We start from the raw sequence: 15,244 nt of genomic DNA, 5'->3' as shown, positions 1-15,244 counted from the left end.
AATATATTTTAATTCTACCCAATTTGAATTCCTGTCTTAATTGCTGTGATTTATATTTTCTTGTATGTTTACCTGCACAAATCATTGTTACTTTTTCAAGTATACGTCATCTATTAGCAAGTTGTAGCTAGGAAAAAATGGCAGTCCTTTACTGATAATAAAATAGCTCTTGATTTCAATCGGAGTGTTTTATCAATTTTCTCTCATACAATGTGAAACCTATATACTAGTTGTAGTTGTTTATGCATTGTGTACATATCTTTTATAGACAAAAGACTAATAAAACAGAAAATCAACTGTGTTTCTTGCAGTAAGCCAGCCGTAAGCACTGGGTGCCTTTCTCCTCCCGTCGTCCCTCTTTATCTGTAGTGACTGAGGAAGAGCGAATGGGGCCCCTTGAGGAAGACAAAAACTGTAGCAATTGTATATATGGTTACTTGGAATTCAAAACCCTTTTTACCAAAAAGGCTCATACAAATATTCTAGCCCCCTAAACTGCAAGTTCCTGCAAAAGGACCATGCCTCCCCGTCAGAGCTGTCTGGCCGACCTGCAGTTTCATCAAAAAGCCTTGTCATTCACCAGACAGTTGTGGGACTTTAGCTTTTTGTGTCTTCCTTCTTTTGGTTGTAGCTTTTGGCAGGCAGATGGTTGATAAAGTAACAGTTGCTCATCCCTCCTAGGCATTTGCAAGTAAAATCACTGGTATGCTGTTGGAACTGTCCCCAGCTCAGCTGCTTCTCCTTCTAGCCAGTGAGGACTCTCTGAGGGCGAGAGTCGACGAGGCCATGGAACTCATCATTGCACACGGCCGGTAATGTGGACGGTGGGAGTGGCGAGTCACTTAGACGGTTGGGACACTAGTTCCAGATCCAGTTTCCACCATATCCTAAAAATTATGACAAGGCTGGAGGCATTTCAGTGATTAGGAGCATTTGTTGCTCTTCCAGAGGACCGAGGTCTGGTTCCCAATACCCATATAGTGGCTAACGACCATCCAGTTCAGATGTCATGCCGTATTTTAAGCAATGGCACTGCATGCACAAAATCTCTAAAAACAAAGTACTTTCTTAAGATCTTTTTTAAAGTGGGGTCTTCAAATACATAAGTGCATTAGCTGAATTTTTCATGCTTATTAGGTTATAGAAAGTATTTGGTATTTAGAATTGTTTTGTTTTGTTCACAAGACAAAGCTAGCCTCTCACCCCTAACCTCTGAGTCATGAATTCTGGGACTTAGAGCTACTCTGGCTTGGAAACATTTTATTTGGAAGAAGTATATGCAAAGTTAAACCTCAGATTCCTCCTTTGGGAGTACCCATGGCGGGAGATTACAGGACAGGAAAAGAACTTGGGGAGATCTAACTTTTTGTGGTAAATACAACATTTTCTTTTAGGGCTCCAAATCCACCTTAAAACTTTGTGCAAGTATTTTCTTCCCCTCTGCAAAGTATATTTGTTTGAATATGAAATCTTAAAAATACCAAATAGTCCCTCTACACATAGTGAGAAGTACAGTGACGTCAGGAAGACCTGCGGTGCTTAGATGGCCTCTGTGTTGGCCACCGTAAAATGTGATTATTTTAAATGACAATTTCTGTGGTACTGTGAACCTTGTACACACTAGGTGTCCTAGTCATGTTCTGTTGCTGTGAGGAGACACCATAGCCAAGGCAAATCTTACAAAGGAAAGCCTTTAGCTGAGGCTGGTTTATAGTTTCCGAGTGTCAGTTTATTATCATCACGGCAGAGGAGCATGGCAGACATGGTCCTGGAGAAGGAGCTAAGAGTCCAATGCCCTGATCCCCAGGCAGCAGGAAGGGAAGAGAGCTGCTAGGCTTGTCATGGGCTTTTGAAACCTCAGACTCCCAGTGACTCACTGGACAAGGGCATACCTACCTCTTAATAGTGCCACGCCCTGATGACTAAATGTTCAGATGTATTGTGAGACCATTCCTATTCAAGCCACTGTACTAGATACCAGCACAGTGCTCACATCCCAGAACCTAGGTAAAGTGTCTTCCTAATCATAATTTTGGATGGGGAACAGGATTAGACACAGTTGTAGAAGTAGTATATACACAGTTGGGCTAGATAACAGAATTAAAGAGCCATTCCTTCTTCAGAACCTTTGAATGGTCCAAGTCAAAGCTGTTGCTCTACTGATAATTCCCTCTGCTCTCACTGCTGCTGTTTTTCTCTGGGCTTTTATGTACTGTTTCTTTGTTCCTTTGCCTTGTCTTTGGGGCTGTAAGCAGACTGAGAATAGCTTAGCCCATTATACAAAACATTGAAAGTTGCATTGCATTTTTATAAGAAAGACTTGGTAAATATGGGTAAGCATTGCTAATTTAGTACTGTTTATTGAGCAAAACTAATACTTGGCTTTGTAGGGTGAATAGTGAATTTAACTGTAGTATATTAGACTTAATGCTAGAGGAGGATTTCATTCCAGTTACACTGTTCTGAGCATTCTTCTGCCCTTTCTGCATTGTTGGCTTTGTGCCGGTCTTAGCATCCCAATACAGACTGCTATGTATGTTGTCTTACATCAGGGAGCCTTAGCCGTCTCTTCAATTGTATGTGTAGTGGCTAATGGGATTTGGGGGCTTTTGGCTTCTTTGCTTTTTTGATTTTTGTGTGTTTTATTTTTGAAGCGGTGTCCTTGCCAGTGTAGCACAAGAACTAGCCTTGAGTTTGCTGTGCAGTGCAAGCTCCCAAACGCTAGGATTATAAGCATGTTCCATGGTTTTGGGCTAAAATGGGTTTTAAAAGTGTGTAATAAATATGAATATATACTTTTACACTAAATTTTAGACATTTCACCTCTATAGATTGTGAAAGGGTTTCGTTTGTTTTTAGGGAAAATGGAGCTGACAGTATCTTGGACCTCGGATTATTAGACTCCTCAGAAAAGGTACAGGTAAGGGATTTTTAGTACATGTGTTAATGAAAAATTATAACAGCAACACCACCACCACACCCCATACACTCCCAGGATTTAGGAGCTGTCTTTGCAAATACAAATCATGTTTTATAGCACAGGAAGAAAAAGACATGTAGTTGTACTATACTGAATCAAATATAAAATTGATTAAGTTAGACATTAATGAAAACCTAGTTAGTTTGCTCTTTATGTTTGAGCACAGTCTGAATTAAGCTTTAGAGATCCAGGGAACTGAATAACAGTAACGGAGCAGCATAGAATCTTAGGAGCCACTCTTCCAGGAAGCTGCGGGTGTCAAAGTTGCAAAGAAAACAATCAGTACAGCAGTGTGGGAAACTGGGTGTGATGTGGCTTGTTCCGTAAGTGAGCTGCTAGTGCTAGCTAAGAGGAACAAACTCTGCAGGCACTCTCATTGGATACAATGAAAAATGGTACAAAATGTGCATTCTGTGCAGCTGGATAAGCACGCAGGCTGGAGAGTAGCTTCAACTTGACAGATAGTACAGAGGCTTTCTCAGCAGGAGGGAAAGCTGCTCCTGTTCTTCTGTTTTCTTTTTTTCCCTGAAAGATGGCAAAGGCTTTGAGAATTACCTCTTGGGCAGCACTGTCCATGCATCCCAGTTGTGCATATGCAGGGTACACTGAGATCTCAGTCCTCCCAGTGTGGGGATTACATACATGCACTAGCATGCCTATTTTATGCATTAGAAGATAACACAGAGCTTTGTGCTTTTGTGACAAGTAACCTCCCAATTGACTCTAGGTCTGAAAGGGTTTTTATTTGAATAACAGACATTAATATTTAGCATGCAGAAGGTAGAGAGGTGGCTCAGCAGTTTGGATCACCTGGCTCCTCTTCCAGAGAACCAGGGTTCAATTCCCAGTACCCACATGGCTCACAACTGTTTGCATCTCTAGTCTCGGGAATCTCCTGCCTCCTTTCTAGCCTCTGCTGTACCTTGTATACGTGTGCATAGAAATGTGTGCAAGCAAAACACCCATACACATAAAACAATCAAGTAAGTAAGCAAAAAATAAATTAGTAAATAAATGTAGAGAAAAGATTTAATACACATAAGGTTTGTATATTATAGCTTTATCGTTAATATTAAAGTTTACCTTTAATACTGTTATATACACACATTTAAACATGAATGCTGTTCTGTTCTTTTACCTTGAGTAATTTCATAGAACCATTTCATTTTTAAAAATGAGCTCAGGAGTTTCATTACTTATAATTTTGTTCTTAGGAAAATCGAAAGCGCCACGGCTCTAGTAGAAGTGTAGTGGATATGGATTTAGATGACACCGATGACGGCGATGACAATGCTCCCTTGTTTTACCAACCTGGGAAGAGAGGATTTTATACTCCAAGACCTGGCAAAAACACAGAGGCAAGGCTGAATTGTTTCAGAAACATTGGCAGGTAAACTAACTGTTCTTACTTCTTGGATCTGGGGATGCGGGGTTCTGGGGATTGGACCCAGGGCTTTGTCAGTGCTAACCATGCTCTACCCCCGAGCTACTCCTCCAGCCCTGAGCTACTCCTCCAGCCCCAAGCTGTCTTTTAGTTTGTGATCTTCCTCTGAGCCTCGCAGGACTGTGGCATCAAAGGTGTGTCACCACACGGCTAAAAGTACATTATTAGCTTTTAAATTGGATATGTACTCTTTTATATTAGGTAGAAATAAGGCTTAGAGAATTTCTAAAAATATCATATATATAAATATATGTTTATGTATGTGGGACTAATTGTATAATTAATTTTGAATTTAAATTATATTTCTGTTCTTATTTTTAGGATTCTTGGACTTTGTCTGTTGCAAAATGAATTATGTCCTATCACATTGAATAGGCATGTAATTAAAGTGTTGCTTGGTAGAAAAGTAAGTTTGATGCATATAAATGCTTTTACAATTGTAAACATTTTCTTTTGGAAAATAAATGATAGTACACTGTATAGTATTCATTTTATATTAAAGCATTATAATCATAAGTAGTTGTCAAGTGTTTAATGTCATGGATAGTCTTTGTACATGAGGAGATGGCACAGTAGTGTAGTTAACACTAGAGCTATACTTGGTTCCTGACAGACCTCCATCCTACTGAAGAGAGATTCTCTTGGCAACTTTGTAAAGCTTTACACACAGTGCTCAGAAGCCTAAGCCACTGTAATTGGTCACAAGTGGGTGGCAGTAGAGCATAGAGGTAGTCCTAAATGACACTTCAACTTGAAAAACACATGTAGTGCCCCAGCGGGCCCAGAGTCTAATGAGGCAGACATGCGTGGTCTGCCTCTGGCTCATACATCAGCTGATTTTCTTTATGTGTGGATCGTCTGATAGCCTGGCAAGATTAGTGTGTGCTGTTAATAATTCTTCTGTATCGGAACAGTCCCTAAAACTATTATAGAGAAATTGACAGAAAATATTGAATATTGGTCTTTTTTAAGAGATTAGCTATACCAGACATCTACTGTAAAATATATCGTTAAAGCTGGAGTCTACTACTTGCTTCCTTTAGTGGTTTTATTAGCATATACTAAGTGACATTTTCACCGGTATAAATTGATTGTAATTCACCCCATTCTCCCCACTGCTCTATCCCCTTCCAGTTCCCTTTAATCACCTTCTGTTTTTATGTCCCATTTTGTTTGTGAGCTAATGGTCTGTGTATCATTAAGGTTGTTTACAGGAGCATGGACACTTGACCAGTGGTTAAGTCACTGAAGAAAATGGTCTGTCCTTCCACATCAGCCATTAACTGTATAAATTGATAGGGAGATGTGGGCACTGTGAGCCCCACCCCTTCCAGTCAGTCGGTGCCTGGGTGTTGATGGCTCAGTCTTGAGCAGCTGTTCTGAGTTCAAGATTTTAAGAGCCTTGCTGGGCTCCATAGTCATTTTCTACAGTGTTGCCTCCTCTGGCTTTTACACACGCGAGCACACTTGCACACACACATCTCACAGTGACCGCTGAGCCTTGGGTAGAGTGATGGAGATCCTCCTTTGCACCAGGACTCATCCCAATATTTGATCACATTTATACCAAAATTGCATGATGAGAGGTATATGTTTTCTTTTTTAGCAGAGACTACAATTTTTGGCATGTTCCAGCTAAAATGCTCTTGTGCAAAATATTAGAATGAAAATCAAAGCTCTGAAACATACAAATACTAATATGTTGACCCTTTAGCTCATGAGATCTGCTAGACTTAAGTTTAACTCAGGGATGTGACCTTTGTATTTACCAAATTTCTTAGAGCAGTCCAGTTTATCACTTGGATTTAATAACCTGTATCATATGGTGACTATGAAGAACATATGGGATATTCAAGAGCCAGTTTATTCACATAATGTTCAATAAATTGTGCTGGCTTTCCCAATTTTGAAACTAATTATTGTTCTTTTTGTTACCACCACCACCACCACCACCACCACCACCACCACCACCACCACCACAACAACAACAACAAAAGCATGCTGTTGGCTCCACCTCATAGCAATTTTTGTTTTAAAAAATTAAATGACTTGTCAAAGCCAAAGATTTATTAAGTTTTCTCTTCTGTAAAGCAGTTTTATGTATTTTCTGGGAAATCCTTTTATCACTGTACCTGTATGTTAAATAAAAATCAGGGCTATGAAAAAGCTTCGTAGCAGAGCACTTACTTAGCATGCACAAGTTCCTGGGTTCAATCCTTATCACTTCCCTTCCCGGAAAGCTAAAGTCTTTGCTGATTTTACTTTACTGTTGCGTCGAGAAGGAGGCCTCTTTTGACTCTTTTATGATTATTTCCTCAGGTCAACTGGCATGACTTTGCTTTTTTTGACCCTGTAATGTATGAGAGTTTACGACAACTGATCCTTGCATCTCAAAGTTCAGATGCTGACGCTGTTTTCTCAGCAATGGATTTGGCATTTGCAATTGACCTGTGTAAAGAAGAAGGTGGAGGACAGGTAAAACAAACGCAGTTTTCTGATTTTTGCAAAAGAATTGGATTATTTGTTAGGGTCATTTTATAAAGAACAGTTTGGGGCGAGAACTAAGAGAAAAAGATTGAGACAAGGTACACACACACACACACATGCACACACACACACACAGAGGCACGTGTATACACAAAATGAGCATTGTAGGAGATAACAGAAGAATCAGGAACAAGTGATATAGAAAGTTCTTGTGAGCTGTTATTGCTTGTCAGAATTGATTTTAAATGAGACTGCTGTATTTTTTGTAGGTTGAACTTATTCCAAATGGTGTAAATATACCAGTCACTCCACAGAATGTATATGAGTATGTAAGGAAATACGCAGAGCACAGAATGTTGGTGGTTGCAGAACAGCCATTGCATGTGAGTATTTTCTAGAAAGCACTATGTCATGTGGTGAAAGTAGCTCTGCTGACCAATAGTTGAAAGGGGGCTTGTTTGTAGGGCTGAAATGCAGGAGGTTTTTTGTTTGTTTGTTTTTCTTTTTCTTTTTTATATTTTAAATTTTATTTATTTAATGTATGAGTACTTTGGGGCATATATATCTGCCTGCCAGCAGAGGGCATCAGGTCCCACTACAGATGGCTGTGAGCCACCATGTGGTTGCTGGGAATTGAACTCAGAACTTCTGGAAGAGCAGCCAGTGCTCTTAGCCACTGAACCATCTCTCCAGCGCTGAAATACAGTTCTTTAATTATCCTGTCTCCACCTGTGCTTATTAATTTCCTAGTTAGAAGGATTCACTGGACTCAGGACACCCCGATCAACATAAGCAGAGGAGGGGCATGTTATGCAGAACCTGAAGGGTTCCTAATACAAGCTTCACTGAGTTCTCTATAGGGCAGGGCATGACTTGGGCTGTCATAGACAATAATGCTGCTTCCTCTGAATATAAAATGCAGCATTGCTTAGGGAACCCTGAGCATCACAGCCTGGGGTTTTTCTAGTTGTATAAATATTTTCTGGCTGCACACCCATCTGCCATTCCTGCAGTTTTTGAGGAGAGCGTGCTTCTGCCACCCTGTTAACAGTAACATTGGGTTGTCTATTGGAAGGTTCATTGCCCTAGTCACAGCAGTAGACGGGATATTCCAAACATGAAGTTCTCGAGAGTGACCAAGGGCCTGCTCTGTATTCAGGCCCTTTCGAAAAAAACAAAGCCCAACACATCAGTTCTGCAATTTGAATGCTTTCCCTTTCCAGGATAAACTTTCTGGAAACTAAGAATGGTGCTGATTCTTGTGTTAGGGATTATATACTGGGATTAAGTTATTACTCCACTTACTCACTATTTTCTAGCTGCACATTAGCAGGCTACTTAATACTTTTGTTCATGGGTTTCCTTCTGCAAAATGAGGCTAAGATTGAACAATTAATGCACCTAAGGTATTGAGCTTAGCTCTGGGTACATTTTCCAATTGATTTTGGGTTTGAGTCTGGGAGGTTTGTTGTTACTGTTTTCTAGAATGCACTTTCACCAAACTGAAGTGATGCTTAGCTCATATGCCATCTGTGTGTTATTTAACTTAAAAAGTAATCTCTTTTTTCTACTGGTATCTAAGAACACTAAGTAACTTCTGAACTGCAGCCTGTTTGCTGTGCGCAGTTTCTATCTTGTTCCTGTTTCTATTTTGACTTTGTTAAAAGGAAAATCATAATACAGCCCTGATCTTTTTCTCCTCGCTTTAGGAACTAATGTTTTTAGAGAATGCTGCTAAAATTAGATACTGAGTTTTAATAGTATAAACAGATGCCTTGGAAAATAGAGAACTGCTTATAATAAAAGAAAAAAATTTAAATTCTCTAGGCAATGAGAAAGGGTCTACTAGATGTGCTTCCAAAAAATTCCTTAGAAGACTTAACAGCAGAGGACTTCCGGCTTTTGGTGAACGGCTGTGGTGAGGTCAATGTGCAGATGCTGATCAGTTTCACGTCGTTCAATGATGAGTCAGGTAGGAAACGCAAGTCTTCCTGAGGTGAAGCCTGGGAGGGGAGCTGCTCTGTGTCCTCTGAGCGAGCCTCTGCCTGGGAGTCTGCTTCCCAAGCCCCGGAGATAGTCAGGTTTGGTTTTTATTCATATTGCTTTTAAAGGTTTTTAACAGCTTAGAATTGGTTATTCTCATTTTTAATGGAAGGCCATAGCAGGGGGATCTGAAGTTTGAGGTGTTTCAGATACTTAGAAAACCTGTCTTAAAAAAATGTGTGTGTGTGCTCACATCTAAACAAAACGATGACTAATAATTTAGAACATATTAAAATTGTTTGTGGTGGGAAAATGTGTATATGCTAAAGTAATAAAAATAATGTTTCCTGTGCCTCTGACGGTCAAAGAATTTCATCACATGTTTGCTTTGTAGAGTTGTGACTGGGTCACTCTATTGTAAAGACAAAAGGCACATTCTAGAAGCAAAAAAAGTGCAAACAAGTTTTATCTCAGTGTGTGATTTGCTCTGAAGTTGTTAATTTTTTTATTTATTTTTTAGACATTCAAAGTAAGCGTAGAATTTAAAGCCACCGGGCGGTGGTGGCGCACACCTGTAATCCCAGCACTTGGGAGACAGAGGCAGGCGGATTTCTGAGTTCGAGGCCAGCCTGGTCTATAGAGCAAGTTCCAGGACAGCCAGGGCTATACAGAGAAACCCTGTTTCAAAAAAAAACCAAATCCAAAAAAGAAAAAAGAAAAAAGAAATTGATTATGGGAACTGGAGAGATGGCTCAGTGGTTAAGAGCACTGACTCCTGAAGGTCCTGAGTTCAAATCCCAGCAACCACATGGTGACTCACAACCATTGTAATGAGATCTGACGCCCTCTTCTGATGTGTCTAAAGACAGCTATAGTGTACTTATAATAAATAAATAAATAAATAAATAAATAAATAAATAAATAAATAAATAAATCTTTTTATGGTGATATATTTATAATAATAAATAAATCTTTTTTTAAGAAAAAAAAAGAAGTTGGTTATGAAAAGAACATAGCTATACCAAGATTTCTACACACACAAATACCAATTTTCCCCTTTTTTGTGTTTTCTCTTCTGTATAAGTGGCCTCCACCAAATTATAGATTTAGGTTTTTTGAAATAGGGTCTATGGAGACTTGGCTGTCCTAGAATTCACTATATAGCTTAGGCTGGTCTTGAACCCACAGAGATCCCATCTGCCTCTGCTTCTGAGTGCTGGGATTAAAGAAGTGTCAACATGACAAACTCTTGCAGAAAATTTTAAACTGCCTTTTTTTTTTTTCTTTTGTATTAACCTTTTGTGTTTGGTAATTTATAGGATGTTATGTAATAGGCTTTGTACCATATTTTAATATCAGTACTTAGAAGAACTTGTTTTATTTTAAAACCAAAATTATAGAAGGGAAAACAAAGAGCATCTGAAAGGATGCCAGCAGCATCTGCGTCATTGAGAACCTTAGAAATGAAGCGTCTTTGGAGTCCTCTTCCATCTTCTAAACTCAATGAGTGAGAATCTATCTGCCTTTAAAAAGGTTTCATGTAACTTATAAACTCAGTAGTTTGAGAAGCACTGTGGCTTAAAGTCACAGGAAAAGAATCAGGGTTTATCGATGAGACAGACTTCTATCAACCGTGATGATGACAGGTCACTTTTTCTGTCTTACTCATCTCAAGTCAGGATGACCTAATTAATTATGAAGGTTTGTAATTACATAAAAAGCTTTAATTTCCTGTTAGGAATTAGATGTCTTAAAATTTAAAGGTTAATTTATTTCTGTTTATATAAGAAGTTTACTAGTATTCAGAAGAAACATCTAATACAACACATTGAATTCATATTCTCAGGAGAAAATGCTGAGAAGCTCCTCCAGTTCAAACGTTGGTTCTGGTCAATAGTAGAGAAAATGAGCATGACAGAGCGGCAGGACCTGGTAAGCTCAGAGTCTCACAAAACTTGTAGAATGAAATGCAAGGGTCTGTATGCTCTGCCTGTGTGTGTGTGTGTGTGTGTGTGTGTGTGTGTGTGTGTGTGTGTTTTAGAGGATGATGGTATGGAGGATCTCCCTCTTGGAGAACAGTTCTGTGATTTCTGCCAGTTTGGTTATCATTCATCCCCCTCCCCTCTCTATTTCTTCCATTTCTCCTTTGTATATTTTATCTGCATGTATGTCTGTGCACCACTTGTCTATAGTGCCTTCAGCGGCCAGAGGAGAGTGCCAGATCACCTGAGACTAGAGTTACAGGTAGTTTTGAGTCATTGTTTGGGTGCTGGGAACGAGACGCAGATCTTTGGGAAGAGCCTCCTCCATATGCTGACCTCCTGACCCACTCTCTAGTATGCTGACCTGCTGACCCACTCTCTAGCTCCATTGCAGCCGTGCTGGAGTTTGTTTCCATTAAACTTTTTCTTAACTGTTAAGTGAATGGATGGGACCAGCTTTGTTCCTGGTTCTTTTCGCAATTGTGCTGTGATTCTTTGGAGAGGATTTGTTTCTTGTTTCTCCTTTGTAGCATTCTAAGATGATGTTTCTTTGTGGCTTTTTTGGGGGGGGGGGCGGTTTGGCTTTTCGAGATAGGGTTTCTCTGTGTAGCCCTGGCTGTCCTGGAACTCACTCTGTAGACCAGGCTGGCCTCGAACTCAGCAGTCTGCCTGCCTCTGCCTCCCAAGTGCTGGAAGATGATGTTTCTTACACAATTAGGTCTTAGAAAATAACCCCAATTACTTAAGTTTCTGAGTTAGTCTGGAAAGGGAGCTTTATTTCAGTGCTTGGTCGTACAAAGTAAATACCATAGAGTAAATTCTGTTCTAGAAGATTGGTATGTAAATGTATAGAAGGATAGTTCTTGCAGAGTATTTTATATTCATAAAGTATGTGTTTCTGCAAAGGAGCATTTATTTAGTAAATTTATTAATAAATAGAGTAACAGACACTAACTGGGCATCATTGGTTTACACTATGTTGTACCAATAAATCTAGAATTTATTGCTAGAATTTTATATGCCATTGTATGACATTTGAGCCATTATAGATATTTCCCAGTATTCAGTTGTTATAAAATTATGTACCATAATTAGCATTAATAAAACTGTATTATTTTCCTAGTAGATAAAATACAAAATGACTTAACTAGTCTGGGGGAATGTTAATTTTTCTTTTGTTTGGAAATGTGTTTTTGTTTATTCGTTTTTCCTAGTAAGTTACTCGGAGAACTTAGCTGTAGTAAAGGCGCTTAGTGAGCATTTGACACGATAACTTCCTGTCTCAGATGAGAAAACTCAGGCCTTAAGACAGTTTACTCTAAAATAACAACAAAACAACCCATGATGTGACACCTTTTTTCTCCTTTAATCCTAAACATTTTTTAAAAGTGTAGTTTATTGAAGTATAATTGATTTGTGATCTTTTAGTACAAGAAAATAATTTTGAAAGTAAGGGAAATTTTGTTTGTTAGTTGTTTTGAGATTATAATTACATCATTTCTTCTCTTTCTCTTTCCATACCCTCCCTTGCTCTTTTTCAAATTCAGGCTTTATCTCTCTGTGTCTGTCTCTCTCCGTGTGTCTCTGTGTCTCTGTCTCTGTGTGTTCATGTTCTTAAACACAGGAGTGAATTTGCCTGGTCTGTATGATGTTATTGGATCTGTGTATGTTTTCAAGGCTGACCATTTGGTATTAGATAGTCAATAGTGTGCTTTCTAGGAAAGACTGTTCCTCCTGCTCCCCAGATTCCTTAATTGCTGAAAGAGATTTGCCTCTGGTTGAAGCCTCCTGTGCTTTCCCCAGCCGTATTAACAGGTCTTTTGTTGTCCTTAGCTTGGACTTAGCAGTTATGTTATCGAGACTTTTAATTTTTAAACTGGGTTTTAAAACATCACGATGGGGTTGTTTATGTTGCCAGAATTAAAGTTGACTATGAGACTATTAAAGCCAACATTATAATTATATATTCTTCTCTAGGTTTACTTCTGGACATCAAGCCCATCATTGCCAGCCAGTGAAGAAGGTTTTCAGCCTATGCCTTCAATCACAATACGACCACCAGATGACCAACATCTTCCTACTGCAAATACTTGTATTTCTCGACTTTATGTCCCTCTCTATTCCTCTAAGCAGATTCTCAAACAAAAATTACTACTCGCCATTAAGACCAAGAATTTTGGTTTTGTGTAGAGTATAAAAAGTGTGTATTGCTGTGTAATATTACTAGCTAATTTTGTAGATTTTTTTTCCCATTTGTCTATAAAAGTTTATGGAAGTTAATGCTGTCATACCCCCCCTGGTGGTACCTTAAAGAGATAAAATGCAAACATTCCTTGCTGAGTTTGTAGCTTAAAGGCCTGAGAAGCACTGGCACCTTTTCTCTATGATGGTTTGCTAGTTGCTGACTTCTAGGTCTGACCCCAGCCAAAGATGACAGCAGAACAACATAATTTACACTGTGATTTATCTTTTTTGCTGAGGGGGAAAAATGTAAAATGTTCTGAAAATTCACTGCTGCCTTTGTGGAAAGTATTTCAGCAAAGGTTCTTGTATAGAGGGAATAGGGAATTTCAAAATAAAAAATTAAGTATGTTCTGTGTTTTCATTTTAACTTTTTTATGGTGTTACTTGTGGTTGGCTGCAATTGTGTATCATGTATAAGGAACTTGTAAAAAGTTCTTGACATTCAGAGTTTAGAGACAAAATCCCTTTTACCTATAAAAGCCCACTTTTACTGTGGGTTATTTCCGCTACATTGAGCTCTAGGGTACTAAATACCACTAATACTTTGCATGTAATGTGTCCGTTTGAGAGGCACTTCTGTACCTACGACGGCCGATGCACAGCACCTTATCACAGTCACCGTTCTTTTCTTTGTACCCGTTTCAGTGCAGGTGGACAGGTCACACTGCACCTGAGTTCTACCCAGGCATCTGTACGAAGGTGGTTCAGTTATGTGTGCTCAGACGGGCACTTTCTGATAACTGTAAAGTGTTTATAAAGTCATGATTACTGGAAATACATTTGGGAAATTTTAAATGTTCATGAGCAGTCTAACTACTTTTGTATCTAGCCTTTTTTAAGTATCTTGTTACATTTTACTTTTTTAAATAAATTACAGAAGAAATGTCAAGTAACTTTGAAGGAACAGTTTTTATTTATATAGTTGTACATTTTTTAAGCTAGGGACAATGAACTGACATGGTTATATTCATACTTTTTTTTTAAAAGTTTATATACATGTGAACTATAAGAAAGTTAAGAAAAATCAGTCCTCATTTTACAGTTAGCAGAGAATTCTGAATGGCACCCAGCTGGGCCTTTTCTTTTTACAAGTAGAAGTGAAGTGTGGTCATTAATTGGCACAGAAGTTTTGAGTTAACTTAAGTGACAGCTTTTTTGTTGTCTTTTGTTTTTTGTTTTGTTTTTTTTAAAGACTCTGTAGTCTTTAAAACATAAACATACCAAATACCCTTACACTTGTGGACCTATCAATTTTATTCAGCCAGATAACAAGGAATAAAAAGTCCCTACTAGGATTTAAATTAGTTACTTAAATATAAAAAATATTCATGACCTGTCTTTTCAGTGCCTGTTCAGGACTTCTGGCCTTTGATAGTTTTCATGTTTAAAGGGACTGTGCTTTTATTATTTAACTTCCTTTAAAAGACTGAATCACATGGCATTCTCAGTGCTGCTGACACTAAAGATATAAAGCTTATATAACACCTTGCTGAATTAGATATATGCAAATTAGCCACAGTGACACACTGGCTTATTTGTCTAAATATTATACTGGATTAAGAGCTAACAAACATCAATGTGTCTAAAAGGAATAAAACATAAACATACCCCTAGTGTGCACCTGACAGGCTTGATCGCAACTAAATGAGAAAAGGTTAAATATGACAAGGACACTTACACCCGAACTGTAAGTTTATTTTTAATAGTTATTGAAAGGAAGAAATACTTAAAATAATGCAATATTTAAAATGCAAGATGTCTGAGATCTTCCATTTTGGTTAAAATGCTTTTAGTGATAGAGCATAGTAATTTTTGTTTTGTGTGTGTATGAGGAGGGTGGTTTTTTGTTTTGTTTTTGTAGTGTGGGGGGGTTTCAGTAAAGCATAAAATGGTTTGACTGTTTAAAGTCATATAAAATAAGGTTCTCTTTTGGTCTTGTTAAGTAAAACAGAACTGGAAACAATTTAGGAAACGGACTATCAAGATGCTCTGAATTGCTCTGGCTGGCTGCCACAGGCTTGAGAGGGTGTTGCCGAAAGAATCCTTCTACTAAATACTTGTTCCCAGACAACATCTCTACTGTAAAGATAGGGTCACTTTAATGAATGTAACGACAACTGTAAA

General features: G+C 38.5%; 1 protein-coding gene across 5 annotated transcripts in view; it reads left to right on the top strand.

The window, feature by feature from the left end:
• The window catches only part of Ubr5 (ubiquitin protein ligase E3 component n-recognin 5), a 108,622-nt gene extending 95,135 nt beyond the window's left edge, over positions 1-13,487 (top strand). For 4 of the 5 annotated variants that reach the window (XM_052161576.1, XM_052161575.1, XM_052161572.1 and 1 more), the window contains exons 51-59: positions 682-812; positions 2,860-2,920; positions 4,195-4,370; positions 4,746-4,830; positions 6,744-6,899; positions 7,181-7,294; positions 8,739-8,883; positions 10,741-10,826; positions 12,854-13,487. In XM_052161576.1, coding sequence (XP_052017536.1) covers positions 682-812; positions 2,860-2,920; positions 4,195-4,370; positions 4,746-4,830; positions 6,744-6,899; positions 7,181-7,294; positions 8,739-8,883; positions 10,741-10,826; positions 12,854-13,066 — 1,167 coding nt within the window. In that variant the 3' untranslated portion in view covers positions 13,067-13,487. The remainder of the gene's footprint in view (positions 1-681; positions 813-2,859; positions 2,921-4,194; positions 4,371-4,745; positions 4,831-6,743; positions 6,900-7,180; positions 7,295-8,738; positions 8,884-10,740; positions 10,827-12,853) is intronic. The other variant, XM_052161573.1, reaches the window with a different exon arrangement.
• Positions 13,488-15,244: the final 1,757 nt, after the last annotated feature.

The sequence above is a fragment of the Apodemus sylvaticus genome, chromosome 17, assembly GCF_947179515.1.
Source record: "Apodemus sylvaticus chromosome 17, mApoSyl1.1, whole genome shotgun sequence".
Lineage (NCBI taxonomy): Eukaryota > Metazoa > Chordata > Mammalia > Rodentia > Muridae > Apodemus > Apodemus sylvaticus.
The sequence above is the reverse complement of the archived record's forward strand: the minus strand, read 5'-3'. Positions and strand labels throughout refer to the sequence as shown.